We start from the raw sequence: 17,273 nt of genomic DNA, 5'->3' as shown, positions 1-17,273 counted from the left end.
TCCTCTCTCGTCCTTCACTGTCGTCGCTCCAGTTTTATATCCTTCCATCTCCTTCATGGGCCTCGAGACCGGTGGGTCGAACAGGTGTAGTTCATCTCCAATCACTCCACCGGCCTCGCTCCCATGTCCCTCGGCCCCGCCCCACTCGTCACAAGCATCAAGGTGGAAAGAATCGAGAACCGTTGATGTCTGCCCACTGCAGAGAGCTGGTTCAAGCGTGCTGTCTTGCTGTTATAAACTCAATAGTTGTGACATTGTATAGCTCAAGTAACACAATACAGATTCTCTTCTCGGGATACTGGCAGGATTCAAAGACTGCCTGCTGAGAAAGTGGTCTGGGATTTGAGAAAAGCGGGTGTTTCTGTTAAGATTCTTCTGACTGACTGTCATGGCGTGTCTGCGGTATGGGTACAGTGTATAGCATTTGTTTCCCATTGACTCAGTAGTTCACACAAAAAATTCGCATTTTGTCATTATTTCCATGCCCTTATTTCGTTCCAGGAAATGACATTCTTTCTTCTGTGAATCACAAAATAAGATAGTTTGTGCTACTTTTTAGTGCTTTTTGTCTTGACAGTTCCCATTCACTTTTATTTTATGGAAAGAGAAGCCAGGAGATTAAAAATCTTCTGTGTATGTGTGTGTTTATGGTGGTAGGTCATACAGCTGTAGAAATAAGAATTTAATGCATTTTCCAATTATTTTTTTTTTTTTTTATAAATAATCATAAAAAGTTAGATCACATATTGCTGATGCTGTAGCTGAATGAATACTTTATATTTATGAATTTAGCAACTAGGTTTGTGTTCGCTTGGAATCGTGAATGCAGGTTTGAAATCAACAGTATTAATGAAGGAAAAGTGCAAACAACTTAGACACAAATAGACTGCAAACATCGGGCAAAACACAGGTGCTTTATGTAGAGTTTTTGGAAAACAAAAATAACACGTACTCAGTAATTTTGTTATATTTGTTGTCTACTGTATGAACTATCTTTAAAAGCATAGTGAAACTTGTACAAAACACTTAAAGTAAAATAATTTTTTAAAGGTTTCTCAGAGAGTAACAGAAATATTTCAGGTTTTCAGGCTGAAAACCGCAGTCAGTAAAAGAGGTTTTTATATTTGTAATAGCCGATACATAATCTAGAATTCACAGGGTTTTTTTCTCTGAGCTGCTCTCCACTGCTGCATCACAGAGACTTAATTATGCAGAAACCCCTTGAAGCTGGCATCTTACAGTGGTCCCATGATGCTTATAAAGAATCGCCTCTCAATACAAACACACACTGTGCTTCATTCACCTAACAAAGACACAAGTGTCTGCAGTTGGAACTACTGCCAAATCTTTTCTAAAGATGCTTCATGCTTCACTCAGATATTGCTTTGTGTGTGTGTGTGTGTGTGTGTGTGTGTGTGTGTGTGTGTGTGTGTGTGTGTGTGTGTGTGTGTGTGTGTGTGAAGTAAGTAAGTAAGTAATATATTGAATGTAAGACATTCAGACAGTATTCATCCTGTGCTAAAAAAATTGTGTCGTGCCACATCTTTTGCTCAGGTCACCTCCTCGACCCAGTCCAGGCAGTCTGAACTACTCAGATGAGGATGTCAGCACCAAGTACAATGACCTGATCCCAGCAGAGAGCAGCAGTCTCACAGAGAAGCCCTCAGAGATCTCAGATTCACAGGTAACATGCATTCTGTCATGAGATGTTATCAGTCTGTGTGTGATATATGTTAGAGGGACAGTTCACCCACTATTTCTGTCCTCAATTACTCACCCTCATTTCATTTCAAGAGGATTTGAAGCTTTAAAAAGGATGTAAAAGCATTGTGCATAAAGACTTTTATTTACAACTTTTATTGTACTTTTCTGATTATGGTGCTTTCATTTGGTGCATTCATTTAGAACAGGACCTGTTGAAATTCCCTTATCACACACTTTTATTAGGACTAGGACTTGCTGTGCTGAAACTTTCTCAAAAGTAGGATACAGCCCTGCAGGAAAGGTCTGTTATACCCTACTTGAGATTTTTCCTGTCTTACTTAAGCATGGCTTCAATCCAGGTTGGGTCCTGTGGATGGTTTTATTATCATGTCCAGAACATTCTGTTGCATCCTAGTTCATTCTCTCCAGACTTTGTGTCCTGAGGCACAGGTTGGAATATCTGTGGACTTGAGATGAAAACAGTGTGCAACACACAGGAACTGTGATTAAACAAAATACATAAATACACAAAGATTAAAGTGTGAGAACTGGAAGCTTTGGTTGGACTCTCACCACATCCCTCAATTGATTATAAAAAATACTACTATAAAATATATTTCATAGCAGTATTTTTTATATATATATTTCTTTCCTGTTATTATTACTAACAAAATTCAAATAAAATATACTTAATAGTGGGGAATAGTGTATTTCCCAAAGGATTTCAAGCATTTTGTTTCATTTAAATTGTTAATGTGCTATCACCATCACCGTGTCAGAACTCCCAAAATGCACATCATGTCAAACAGAAGCTGTAAACTTTTCGTCTCCTCCTCGCCCTTCGCTGACACCTCCTGCCACCACCTTCTAGACTGCTGGCATCCGGCCACCTTTGACTCGTGGTTGGAAACAGAGCATCTCCTGTTCCCCTTCTGCTCCTGCTAAAGTCTGGTGTCATCAGCATCAGGCAGAGTGAGGAGAGAGGCTGGAATCTCTCTTTGAAGATTTATTGAGTGGATAACTCCAGGCTATTGCAGATCCATTGAGCTGTCTCCAAAAGAGCCAGAGCCGCCACAGAGATATATAATGCAGTCATTGTTCAGGAACTCTTAAAGACAGCTCAAATTCATTTGGCAAGGCCACAAACCTGAGCACCTAGCTGAGCCAGCTCTGCCTTTAAATTAACACATGGGACATGAATGAGATGTTGGACAGGTGTAATTCTCTAGTCATTTGAGTGTGTTGGACACAAAGTTTATTTAAATCTGGTATTGAGCTGCTTTTGTTTTTTTGGAAACGCTGGGGCTACAGCTGCAGCTAACAGCAGGGATTGTTAGGGCAGCTTTCCATGTCAAAGCATCTTTGTTTTAATTGGCTCTCTGATGATCATCCCAGCATCAACTCTGTGAGAATCTTCTCAGTGAGAGCCTGAAATAGCTCATGGAAAGTTTTTGCTAATCATCAGTTACTCGTATGTCATAGTGAGCATTTAGATTTAATTTGGAGATGTGCATTTTGACAATATTTAATTTATAAAAAAAATGGCATAACACTTGGGCTGGACCGTATATAAGTATTAACAAAACTGTAGATTTGTACTGATTTTGTTGGTGATTTAAAATCAAGCTACTTCTAATTTAATATGCTTCTTATTTGGTCTAACTTTTTAATCTTCTTTGTTTTGCACAATATAAACCTAAAAACATTAACTAAGTGAAATTAACTTGAAAATTTGCAATTTGGCAGGTGTTTTATTATTATTATTAGTCATACATTAAAATAATTATTTTTTAATGATTAAATATCCTTAAACATAAAATTTGTAAAATGAAAAAAAAAAAATAGCAGGATAGCAACCTAATCACCGCTTAGCATAGCTTCTTCTGGCCGGAGGCCTCAGCGCACCATGGAGGAAACATGTAACCAGAGGGTTTCTGCCCACTGACTGGCCACCGAGAGGGGTGCGGTAGGCCACCATGGCCGCCACGTAGACCTTCAGGGTGGAGTGGGTCAACCCTGCGGAGAGCCTGCAGGAACTCCAGCACTGTACCATCTGGGCAGTTGACTGGGTCGAGCTGGCGTTCTCCACACCAAGAATTGAAAAGCTTCCACTTCAAGGCATACAGTTTCCTCATTTAGGGAGCTCTGGATTAGAGCTTAGATCGGGCCCAACAAATCAAGCCCGACCCTACCCGAGCCCGAGCACGCTGTGTCCGAGCCCAGCCCGGCCCCGACACGTTCACTGTCATTATGAGCCCAAGCCCGATTTAAACCCGACCATTTTAATATGTGGGCCGTTATAACCAGGGGCGGCGCCAGATTTTATTTATTTTTTATGGCAGGTGCTGCTGTGCTAGATCATTTAGGCTACGGGGGAGCAGCGCAGTTGGCAGGACGGTGGCGGGAAATATCGGCCCGACCCAGCCCGCGGGTCGGGTGGGGTCGGGTCGAGCCCGAGCTCAGGCTCGGGCAGAGAATCTAAGCTCTACTCTGGATTGGAGGACGGTCTTACAACCTCGGTTGAGAGACCGGAAGCTAAGAGTTGTGCCTCCTCAGAGACAACACCTACAGCCTCTAAGCTCCATGCGGGGGAGCACCCTCCGCTTGCGAGAGGAGATCTCTCCTGACAGGAACCTCCCATGGAGTGCCGTCAAAAAGAGAAATCAGGCCCAGGAACCATACCCGGCCCGTCACGAACGGTGCTACTAACAGCAGCCAGACTCCGTCCCGGCGCACTCTCTCCAGAACTCCCGGGAGCAGAGCAGTCGGGGGAAAAATGTACAGATGAAGCCTTGGCCATGTCAGTACCATGTACCATGTCTGTACCAGCCCCAGTGGAGCTGGATGAGTCAGAGGAAGCCAGAGGGGACAGTGTGATGTCTCTCGACTAGCAAAAGATCCACCTGAGTTTGGCCAACCTCTCCAACTCTGCTTCATCACCTCAGTGTGAAGCCGCCATTCCCCGGGCCTCGGCCCCTGCCTCAACAGAATGTCTGCTCCCATATTAAGATGCCCAGGAATGTGAACTGCTCTGAGCGAGAGGAATTCGTCCTGGGCCCACACAAGGATCTGGTATGCTAGTTGTATAAATGGCGTGAGTGCAGACCTCCTTGGTGGTTGATGTAAGAGACCACCGCTGTGTTGTCGGTGCGCACCAACACATGGTGACCAGGCATCTCCAGGCAGTTGATGTGCCATGTCAGATGGCGACCACTCCACAGACCACGGGCAGGGTGGCCACTCCTGACCGCACCCCAGCCGGTGAGGGACGCGTCCGTCGCTAGCATCACACGGCGACAAGGAGCTCCCAGCACCGGGCCCTGAGACAAGAACCAAGGCTTCCTCCACATATCCAAGGCACGTAGGCAGCGCCGCGTGACCTTTAGCATGCAAAGTGGGTTTCCCCTCAGGGAGAAACCCTTGGTCTTGAGCCACCACTGTAGGGGTCTCATGTACAGCAGGCCAATAGTATTCACGTTGGACGCAGACCCAGCAATCTCCGTGACTGCTTGACAGTGAGTGACCGGCCTTCTCTCACTCTCGCGACTGCAGTGAGGATTGACTCGATCCGAGCAGGTGACATATGTGCCTGCATCGTGGTCGAATCCCACACCATGCCCAGATAAGTGGTTCTCTGAACTGGAGAAAGCACACTTTTCTTGGCGTTAAGTCTTAACCCCAGCTCTTTCATGTGAGCGAGAACGACACCTCGGTGCCGAACCGTCATCTGCTCAGATTGAGCTGATATCAACCAATCGTCAATGTGGTTGAGTCGTGAAAGTGTGGGGTGAGAGTGCAAGGCCAGTGGAAGATCCGTATTGGTAGGCTTTTGCCCCCAAAAGCAAACCTCAGGAACTTCTGATGAAGAAGGATGGAGATAAGTGCATCTTTTGATAGATCGTGACACACCAGTCCTCGGACTTGGCCTGTGTAGGCGTGCTAAACTTCAGTCCCCTGACTGAGCGGTTCAAAAAGCACAGATCTAGAAAAGGACACAACACCTCATCCTTCCTCGGAACAGTGAAGTACCGGCTGTAGGACCCGGACTCTGCAACCCAAGGAGGGACCACCTCGATGGTCTCCGTCCTCAGAGAGAGTCTACTTCTGTTCCATTACTAGAGCCTGCTTGGGGCCCACCAGAACTCACTACAGTGTGCAGGACCCAATGAGACACATTTGACAGTGGTTTTCACGCTGCGAAATAGTCTACTAAGGGAATTAGCCTCTCAAGACTGATCTTTGGTGGCATCAGAGCAATTAGCTTGGTGCCCTGAAGCGGCGCACCGGCAGGAGACGGCCGAACTAGCTGCTCTGGAAACCTCCCAGGAGGTCACGAACCTCTTTGCACCGCTACGCTTCCGGGCGGTAACTGAGAGAAGCGCTCGCTGGAGACCGCTGCACCCTGGACCACCGGCAGGGTTGGCAGATCGATCTCCTGAGGGCACTGAGGAGAGACGGGCACCGTGTAATGCGGTGTACTCCGCTCTTCCCCAGAGGGGCATGCCCTCCGAGGTCCTGAGCCGCAGCATCAGGACTCTCGTAGCTGAAGTCTCCTAAAAACGACGGTCCTCAGACCCACATCGTCTGCTAGGATGACTAGACCAGAGCCTGCTCGGGGCAGGACCCCGTGAAGTACACTTGGCAGGGGCTCCCACACCGCCATGTGACCTCCTAAGGGAACCAATTTTGCGAGACTGGCCTCTGGTGCGCCTAGAGCCACTAGCTCGGTGCCCTGAAGCGGCGGAGCGGCAGGGGACAACCGTATTAGCTGCTCTAGAGACCTCCGTAGAGGTAGCGAGCCTCTCAGCACCGCTACGTTTCCGGTCGGTAACTGAGAGAAGCGCTCGCCGGAGATCGCTGCGCCCTGGTACACCGGCAGGGTTGGCAGAACTCCTGAGGGCCCTCAAAACGTCCTAGGCCTTAGGTGTCAGGACGTTATGATGAAGGCTATCCAGTGAAAACAACGGTCCGTAGAACTGCTTTCCACTAGAAGCCTTCGGCCTGGGAGCGCCACTCTGACTCTAGCGTCTGCGGAGTACAAAAGTGACACCCCCGGCACGAGGGGCTGGAACACAGTTGGGACTGCTCCACCCAGCAGCCCCTGACCGCCTCAACCTCCTCAGAGGGAGAGCGGTACACACATGTTCTCACACAAGAAATTACATCCCTAGAGCCCCTGTACATCTAACGTCACATAGTCAGATAAATATGTCATTTTATTCCTTAGAATTAAATGTAGTCAGCAACCAGACTAGTCAACACACGGTCTGGTGTAGAAAAAAACTCACATAAAAATGAAACCATGTAATACACGTGTTGCCTCAGCAGCGCGCCTGTCTTTTATATATATATATATATATATATATATATATATATATATATATATTATTTTATGCTACTCAGTCACACAAACAACATCAATCTCCTCAGAGAAAGATGGATGCTGCAGCGAGCTCTGCCTCCGAGGACGAGGAAACCGAGGACGAGGTTTCCAAGCCTCGAGAACGAGCTCTAGATCTAGTGAACACGGGTGGAGATAGGACGAGCCGTCTCCAACCCGTTCCCCAGATCATGTGCGATTCCCGCTATCGCAGTCGCCACCGTACCTCAGCACCAGCGAGACCGCAAGATCGCATGCATGGACACACTCCTCGGAGCGTGCCCGGCGAGAGAGGAGCGCTTAACAGCAAGAAAAGGACAATCAGCCCCCCGAGAGCTGACTGCGCGAGCGCCACTCTTCTTTGATGCTGCTTATGTTAATATTAGGCATAATATGCTTGTGTGACTGGTGCTTGTGCAACTGGCGAGCTCATCGACGCCTTTCCACATCAATCTCCTCAGAGAAAGACAGGCAGTGCGTCGCGCCCTCTCTTCGGGGAGAAAGTACCCGCAAACGTGGGCTTCCGACCCCCGAGAGCGGGCGCTGGATCTGGTGGCTAAGAAAGAAGATAAGGACTTGCCCGTCTTACATTCCTTCCAGCAGATCCAAAAGTGAATCCCGCGAGCACAACCACTGCTCCGCCTCGGCGAAAGCGGGGCTGGCACCGCGAGAAAACACCAGTGAAAGCTCTCTCCTCAAAGAGAGCCTTCTGAGAGTGAAGCAAAGGCTCGCATCGCAGCCTACAACTCCCTCGAGAGCTGACACTGTGTGCTTCACTCTCAAGCAGACAACACATGAGCTGCGTGTGGCCCTACCTTTTTTTTTTTTTTTTGGCAGGGAAAACACACAGCCTGAACGCTGCCTGCTCTCGCCCAAAACTTCTCTTGATTGAAAGCTTTGAAAAAGGAGTTTATCAGTGGACTAACGACACTAAATAAGACTCACAAACAGATTGACTGACACACACACACACAGAGTGCTTGCTGAAGACACAAGGCTGATTACCGGCTTCGCCGCTCATGCTTTTATGCTTCCATGTCACCTGCCTATGACGTCTCGCCCATCCATTGGACTGATTATACACGTTATTCAGAGACGTCACGCTGGACGCGTTCCCCATTCGTTCTCGATGCAGCTCGAGTTCCTGAAGAGGAACTTTAATCTTTTGAAACTTCTTGATTTATATGCAATTTGGAAATGATCCCTCTGACTGGGGGAAAAATATCACCCTTTGAAGTAATTTCAGAGCAAATACAGAATACCGTGTAAAAAAATAAAATAAAATAAAAACACAGTACTGTTCTAAAGATTTGGGTTGATAAGATTTTTTTAATGTTTTTGAAAGAGGTTCACTGAGGCTGCATTTATTTGATCAAAAATACAGTAAAAGTGATAATATTGTTAAAATTTTAAATAAATGTTTTCTATTTTGATATATTTTAAATAGTAATTTATTCCTGTAATGGCAAAGCTGAGTTTTCAGAAACATTACTCCAGTCTTCAGTGTCACATGATCCTTCAGAAATCATTCTTATATGCTGATTTTCTGCACAAGAAACATTTCTCTTTTCATCGATGAATAGAAAGTTAAAAAGAACAGCATTTATTTGAAATATATATAAATATTTTTTAACATATGAATGTCTTTCAGTTTTGATCAATGTAACACTGTGTAATAAAAGTACTTCTTAAAGACTTTTGAACGGTATAAAGATATCATGTTTGGCTATATTACTCAGCCCTATAACAGTGCGTCTTTGTCTGTCCGATTGCCTGCTGTGCTTAATATTCTAATGGATTGGTGCAATGGGAGACATAGAAACTTACACACTCCTCTCCTTCAGTTAATCCATCCAGATCTGTGCTGCAATGGGATTTCTTCCTCTCCTGTTCTCCATCCGTCTCTGTAGAGATATGAGTGGGGGTGGGTTCATTTTGGCAGCCTTGAAACCTAAATCTAAAGGCCTGTGTTAACTTTCTAAGGTTTTATTTTTGTGCAGATTAGACAGAAATATAACACTTGTAATGGCTCTTTAGTGATGCACCAGCACTGTCATCTGCTGCTGATAGAAAACAACCCATACTCTTTTGTAAAACATAGACTCCATGTATTTCTATCACAAGGTCAGGCGCAGTGTCTCTATTTAAATGTAGTTCCACAGAGAAAGTGAAGTTTCATACACGTTAAAGGGATTTCTGTAGGGCAGGGTTCACACTGAAACCAGGATTTTCCGGGAGGGAACATCTTGCCCCACTTTCTCTCCCTTGCTGGAGACAAAACATACGTGCCAAACAGCCATTTCCAGTAAGATCACTGAGGAGTCATTAACCAGACCCATCACAATCTGTCATCAGCTTTTATTTTGTTATTATTGTTTGGGGTTTTGTTGAATATCTTGGCATATCCAGTTGTTTTGGAATTTTGTGGCCTGAAACTTATTTTAGTCCAACTTCATGAAGGCATGAATCACTATGGCCTTTAGTAAATTTGTTATTTTTTATTAGTGATGCTTACATACTATTGTTCATACTTATAATGAGATGTTCTGAAAGATAAGCAAACACCCTAACAGCCACCAAACACTATTTTTTTAAATTTTTTTATAATGGCTTATTTTTAAAAAGCCATTATAATTTAGTACATTTTTACATGTATTTAGTGAAGTATGCGATTTCTTTAGTGTGTTTGTTTGAGTGAAACGACAGCACTGAATGTGCCAACTGTGTTTTAAAAATTCTTCTTTACAGTTTTCCTGTCACATGTGTAAAAATCAGCAGCTGAGCTGGTTTTAAGTTTCATCTGGATTCTTCCTCCAGGTGGTTTGGCATAGCTGCCCTTTACAGCACTAATATCATGGCTGATGTGCTCTGATTTGATTATTTTCATCAAACAGATTTTTGTGGTATTTCAGTTTTCTGCTGTATGTTAAATGTAACACATTATACTATATTAGAGACATTTTTTTTTTTTTTTGTCAACCAAGATTGAAAAGAGTATTGGACTGGATGGAGTAGATACAATAACAGAGGAGTGGATGAATGCAAACAAACATTTTTTGGAGGAGAGAACAGCTGCCACGTCCTGCATGTGTCAGCAGGGGAGGGCAGGAGTAGGTCATGGCACTCTGTGTCAAGCGACATGTTTTGATGACCACACACACACACACACACACACACACACACACACACACACACACACGCACACACAATGTGTCAGCATGCAGCTTTAGTTTTAGAGCTTGTCTTTGTTGTGAGGTCTCGCCGAATAGAGAAAGCTTTCAAAGCTGAATTACAGATTGCAGGGCTTTTGTTTGCTACTTATTGAGTTGTTGTATTTGCTTGTATGACTGGAATGTCTCTCATTAAAACACTGCAGTCATTTGAGAAGCTAAAATCAGCACATGCTCAATAATAGAGGCATGATGCTACAAAAATCCATGATCAATTCAATAATATTTTGTGCTTTTTACATTTATATGTGTGTGTATATATGCATTTGATTAAATGTATGTATGATTAATATATGATAAAAATTCCCCTTTTCTATTATAAATAATCATAAAATATATAAGTTATTATAAAAATTCATGGTAGCAGTGTTAATGGGAAACTGTAATTCTGTGTGTATAATTATAGGCGTTATATGTATCTTGATCATTGAATAAAAAAATCTAAATCTTGAGATTTTTAATGAATTTTCTCTTATGTAGATGTACAGTAGTTAGCTCTGATTTTAAGGGGATGTGGGGCTGGTTTGGGGGAAACTGCTTTCCTCTCCAGAATTTGAACAGAGGCATGTGTCACATATGTGTGTATGTTACAAAGATGATGGACTGGAGAGATCTGAGCATTGTTAGTCTCTTCACAATAACAGAGAAAGACAGAGAAATGTTGAACTTTTTTGCCAAAATATATATTCAATGTAGTGATCTTATCATCTATGTGTTTTGCAATCATTCAGTGAGAGGTAGAAGTGTAAGACAATTCTGTAGATTCCGTTTGTTTTCATTCATTTCACATTGTCACACGATGAAAGACTTCAAATGACAGTTTTTCTCTTTAACAGGGTGGATTAAACTTGATTCAATTAGTTTTATTATTATTTTTATATTATTATATTTTTTATATTATTATATAACATACTCAAAGATTGCGTCAAACAATGGAGCAGGAGTCTAGCTATTCAGAAAGATCAGAATCAATTGAATTTCTGATGGGGGATTGCAGAAAGTGGTGGTGAGGATAGATGAGTCTTCTTAAAATGATATGCAAACGCTAAAAGCCTGAGCTAAGATGGTTCTTATTTTCATCTTTTTCCTCTCCAGTTGGCAACTGGCAGTTGCTTGGTACTTTAGCATTCAGCTGTGGTGAACTTCATCAGCCAGCTCTAGAAGTGTGAGCCATATATGCCAGAATGAGGAGAGCGAAGGTGTTGTAATAAATGTGGCGGTGGAAGACAAAAATTGATGGAGAGCAGATCCTTATACAGTTGGCCATCGTTCTCATGCAGATAGCTGTCTCAGCAAAGAGTGTAGGAGGCTGCCATGAGGAACCTTCTCAAGATTGTTCCAAGAAATACATTAAAATGTCAAAGAAAGTATTGAGAAGTAATCTCAACATGCATTACCCTTACAAAAAAGTATAATGGTACCGGCCTGCTGATCAAACTTTACAATGGTATACAGTAGGGAACAATAGTCTTGATTTGTTTATTATTATTATTATCATAAAAAATTTAAAACGTAAAAAAAGTTTAAGGCATAAAATAGGAATATATATTATATAAGTAAAAGAAAGACATTACAAAATCTGAATGTTAATACTGGGTATTATTTTTTTATTGAATGTTTATCAAATTATTATTCTGATAATATGGGTTTGTTATGAAATAAATTGCATACAGTTCTGATATTACAGTACTATTTTTGTAACGGTAATGCACCATTTTTAAAAAGAAGCCATTGTTTGTCCCATGAAATATGACTTAGGGCCCATACTGCACTGCTTTAAACCCCATGTCTCTGTTTACCTCTAGGAGGCGCTTGTTTTCTCCTTTAAGACTGGGGGCCTCCATACTCTTCCAACTCAAATGGTGAGGATATGCATTGTGCGTTGAGTGACAGGAAGTCGCCTCTTAGTTCTTGTCCATTCCTATCTTCTCCATTAGGTTCATGCATACATGGTCAAAACCCTACCACATGGATATGTGACCCCCTACACGCAACGTGCGATTGGTACCAGAGGGTGAAGTGGTATAATCAATGAGGTTATTTTATAAATGATAGATAGAGGCTTTTTTGGTTCTTCCCTTTTTTTGCCTTTTCTTTTCTTGGGTAATTTTTGACAGATTCAAAAGGAAGGTGTGTGGTCTGCTGCATTCCAACACTTCTTTCCTACAGTAAATAAAGCTTTGATGGTTTGTGGAAAGAAATAGAGATTGCAAGAATAATCTTAAGAATAATTAATTGGATTTTGTTAATTTAATCAGGTTACCATCGTGTCTGTTGTTTGATAAAACTAAATGAGCTCTTGCTAAAAAAGTTCTAATGGTCTTGAGAGCTTGTCAGTGTCCCTTTAGATTATAAATACTGTAAAGCTTTACAGTGTTTTACTGAACATTGAAGTGGTATCTTGATGTTTGTTTTACCTAGATGCAGTGATAATCGGATTAAATCAAATGTTTCAAATCAATCATTTTCACCAAACTCACACTTGTCAGCCATGTTTTCTGTTCTTTTAATCTTTAATTAACACCCATTTTAGTTTAAAAGAACAGCATCAACAAATTAAATTAATGCATTTTTCCTGACACACACTCTGAACTTTAGTGTCAAAGTGACAAATAATGATTATTTCTAGTGCAGCCTCTGATTCCGTGGATTGAGCCCGGACACCTACTCACATCATCCTTCCTTAAAATTGAGTTTGTTGAAGTGATTCTGTCTCCATCACTCATTTTTTCTCTCTTTCTCAACCACCAGGGCAGTGACAGCGAATACGAGGTGGAACCCAACCGCCAGAAGACGCATTCATTCGTCAACCACTACATCAGTGACCCCACCTACTACAACTCCTGGCGCAGACAGCAGAAGGGAATCTCCCGAGCACAGGCCTACAACTATACCGAGTCGGAGTCCGGAGAGCCCGAACCCTGTGCTCCTCCACCACCTCTACCCCCTCTACCCCCATTCCCCCCACAGCTCAGTTCCCCTACACCCCAGAGCCAGTCCCAGGCTGGCAGCCTTTTTAGACCCAAAGGCAGCCGGACTCCCACTCCTTCCCAGCAGAGCTCCAACTCACCCAGTCAGCACGGCACACTTTATCGGCCCCCTAGCAGCTTGGCCCCAGGTTCCCGGGCCCCCATCGCTGGCTTCTCCTCCTTTGTTTGATTGGATGAAGACACCGGTACATGGAAAAACAAAACAAAGGCAAGGGATCGCTTACTTTCCCCAATGCCTGATCAAACTCACATCTATTGAAAAACATCAGCCCTGGATTTGTTGTGCTTTACTTGTCATTGCGAGCAGATTTTTATTTTTATAAACTTTCTTTGATCACACATTTTGTTTTCTTTCATTTAGGTTTTTGTTTTGTTTCTCTGCTTGTGTGTTCAAAGCCTTTCACTCAAAATGAAAGATAATCACTTGGAAAGACATTTAAACACGTCGGTGAGCTTTGTTTCTTTTGGTTTGAGGTTTTTTGTGCTGCTTGAAAAAACTGCATGACTTTGTTGTTGTTCAAACAAATATTTTAGTTTGCTTTTTCATTTAGATTTCATTGGTACTTCTGTTTTATTGAGTTCCACAAAAGAGTATAACACCAACACTGACTCATGATTGCTGGACAAAGGCACTGACTCATGAAAAAGAAATGGCTATAGAGAAAATCTCAGCACTTGGACCACATCGAGAAAAATGCTAAATAGTGATTTGTACTGTGGTATTTTTGTTCTTACACAGATGACAAAGTACTGCAGTGATTATGAGAGGTTAAATTTCATTTAACTAGGCACTGTGCACTTAGCACATGTTTGAGTTGGAAAGCATCATTTATTGATGTCACAGGTCACTTTTCACCAGGGCTCTGAAAAGGCCAAATTAAGTGCTTCTCGCTAATCTGTGTTTTGAATGTTTTTCCGGAGGTGAAATATAGATTGTTCGTAAAGTTGAACACAAGTAAATTTTCCCTCGTGGAACTTATGGAAGGCCAAATATGTAAGAGTCTGATTCACTATGATATTATTATACTAGTGCTCTGGATTATTTCAGATTCAGAGTAATTTATGTTAGCAGCAGGTGTGTATGTGTGTGGTGCGAGGTCATTTGTTGCTCCTTTTGATTTGACTCTATGATGTCATCCTGAGCTTCAGGTTGCACTTCCGCCGTGCAAACGGTAACGTCGGACACAAAAGTCAATAAACAGCAGCGGATATCAGATATTTGCCAGCATCTCAGGTGGAGCTGGATGTCAAACATACCCATCAAAGATTTCCTGTTCAAAAACCTCTCCGATTTTCCCTTTCCTGATCATCTGGCCAGACATAACATCATAGAACCTGATGACATTTCAAATATTGTGCAGCCAAGCAAATGTATTGTACCTGTGAACTTCAGATTTTTCTCCACTTCGCTTTGACGCGGCTATTCAAAGTTACTGAAGATAAAAGAAAATGGACAAAGGGACCCAACACAGCCACAGCAGAGAACTAAATGGCACTTGCGCAGCTTACTTGTGAGGTTAAATGATGTTGTTTGCTCTTTCTTTTCCGTGAAGTGATTTTACTGTCTGTATAAACAAGGTCTATCACATGCTCAGTCTGCCTGAACACAGTATATTCCTAAATAAATTATGTTTTCTGCAAACGTTACTGGTTTGAACATTGAAAATGGGTATTTGGCTCTGTGAGAAGTGAGCATTCAGGGGTCATGAATGACTAACATAAAAGAGGTAAATCTAAGTGAAACTGTCCTTATGATTACATTAGCTGTTGAGACATAACCACAGATACTATGACTACATATTTACCAGAAGCAAAAAGCAATTTAAAGGTTCCATTTCTATATAGATCTGAGTTTTTGTCCTAACCAACCCTATTTTATTGGTGCTAGTTCAGCTGGTCAACCATAATAGCCACGTGAAGCTGGACCACCATTAGCTTTCCAATGAAACTGGTTGACCAAGTAAGTCTTGCTGGTTAAAAATGGACATTGTCATAATTTAATCATAATCGTGTTATTGCAAACCTGTATGAAATTCTTTCTTTTGCAGAACATTAAAGAAGGTATTTCAAAGAATGTTAGTTGCCAAGTTTCAATTTCAAAATCAGTTTACAATAACGTTCATGTGGACAAAAATATATATATAATGGAAGTCAATGGGAATCGAAACTCTTTGGTTAGTGTGGGCAAATTTGTAGTGGGAAACTTGTTGCACCTGGTTAAGACAGAGTCATTTGGCATTGAGAGCAACAGAGTTGGCCATATATTGCAAAAAAAAAAAACACACACACAACAAACACATTAGTTCACCATTTTTGGAATAATTCCATGTGGACCACCTTCAGCGTAAGTAATGCTTCAGACAGATAAGGATAAATATGCATAGAATTTATTATAGTTGATTATTTTTCAGGCTTATATCTCTCTTTATTGAACAAAGGAACTTATGAGTATTGGAACAGCTCTTTATTAGTGGATGTGTGGGTGGTGTTGGCGCAGTGGATAAGACAAATGCACTTGGTGTGAGAGACCCGGGTTCGAATCCACTGTGAGGCACCAATGTGTCCCTGAGCAAGACACTTAACCCCTAGTTGCTCCAGAGGCGTGCGACCTCTGACATATATAGCAATTGTAAGTCGCTTTGGATAAAAGCATCAGCTAAAAAAAATGAATAAATGTGGTGACAGGTTTTGCAGGTAGATGGTGTTCCTGGGAGTTCCTAAAACATTTGTTGGATCTGGAACAATATTCAGGTCCAGTAAACATATTCAACTCTGTCTAACTGGACTAACCTTAGTCAAGTGTTCAAGTCTGCTATTGCATATTTGCAAAAACATTTCTAACTTTACCCTAATCCTAAAGTCTGCTAAGATTGTTGTTCTAGGACCAACAAGGATGTCCTACTTGGCAATATAACCATCACAGAATGTGTGTGATTATTTCATTCTGTCATACTTTATAGATGTTACAATGAAAATCCACCTTAACCCTTTGATGGACATACATGTGGCCTTTCACTCAAAGTTTTCCATCCTGTTGATCTCATTGGGTTAATGAGTGTCGATAAATTGGATCAGCAGACCTGTGAAATCCTGTTATGTCGGAAGCATCTGTTGCCTCCAGCCAGCAGTCAAACTGATTCCCCTCAAATTCAGACAGAATAAAGCCAATCAGCCATGATTCAATTTATACTTTCTGATTATCTTAAAAGAGAAGGACCATTTTTTTCCCCATTTCCATTATTATTATTATTATTATTATTAATCTCCTTTTCTTTTGTGGTGACAACTGCAAAAATGGTATGAACTCTTGCTTCTCCCTTTCCAAATGCCAGTTTTTTCATCCTTATCATGGCAAGAATGAGACAGTAACCCCTGTATTTATACATTTTTGATGTCGTGGGCAGAACAGGACAGGAATGTGTATAAATGGAGGGAGATTCCACATCATACTCATTCCAGTGTAAGTCCATTTTGTGTCCTATTAAACCTTATTCCCTGCTTAAAGTAATTTTTTGTGATTAAATGGAGCAGATGAACTAATTTAACACAGTATAATGGCAAATGTTGGGTACTAAAAATGATCCTAAGATTTTCAGTGGAGGGATGTGTTTCAAAATGCAGGGGAAAATTCTTTGTGTATTATTTAAAGGTGCTAGTGAAGCTCTGCAGCTGCGATTCTTGTGTAAACCATGCATCTGCAGTCACTTCCTGTTTGAGGTTACTTCTTAGAATTTTAGATTAATTATTAAATTATATTATTTCCCTCTTTCACAGAAGAGTAATATGCACCATGTTGAGATCAAACGGCTGGGAATGCTTTTGATGGTAATTATATAGTAGGGTTTTACCACTGGATATGAGCCCATTGATCAGTCCATTTGCTAACACCATAAAGAGCATGTCAGGAAGTAATCACCTTTTTCAGAGGTTATGGCAAGTTTTTGAACCACTTTGTTGTTTTTATAAGCA

General features: G+C 41.9%; 1 protein-coding gene across 4 annotated transcripts in view; it reads left to right on the top strand.

Annotated features, from left to right (window-relative positions):
- LOC132121674 (protein sidekick-2-like) overlaps window positions 1-14,951 on the top strand; it is a 310,996-nt gene extending 296,045 nt beyond the window's left edge. For 2 of the 4 annotated variants that reach the window (XM_059531332.1, XM_059531331.1), the window contains exons 44-46: window positions 1,555-1,684; window positions 12,120-12,176; window positions 13,066-14,951. In XM_059531332.1, coding sequence (XP_059387315.1) covers window positions 1,555-1,684; window positions 12,120-12,176; window positions 13,066-13,473 — 595 coding nt within the window. In that variant the 3' untranslated portion in view covers window positions 13,474-14,951. The remainder of the gene's footprint in view (window positions 1-1,554; window positions 1,685-12,119; window positions 12,177-13,065) is intronic. The other 2 variants (XM_059531334.1, XM_059531333.1) reach the window with 1 other exon arrangement.
- The last annotated feature ends 2,322 nt before the right edge of the window (window positions 14,952-17,273 follow it).

The sequence above is a fragment of the Carassius carassius genome, chromosome 39 (genome assembly GCF_963082965.1).
Source record: "Carassius carassius chromosome 39, fCarCar2.1, whole genome shotgun sequence".
NCBI classification, from domain to species: domain Eukaryota; kingdom Metazoa; phylum Chordata; class Actinopteri; order Cypriniformes; family Cyprinidae; genus Carassius; species Carassius carassius.
Note: the sequence above shows the minus strand (reverse complement) of the source record. Positions and strands in the feature narration are given on the sequence as shown.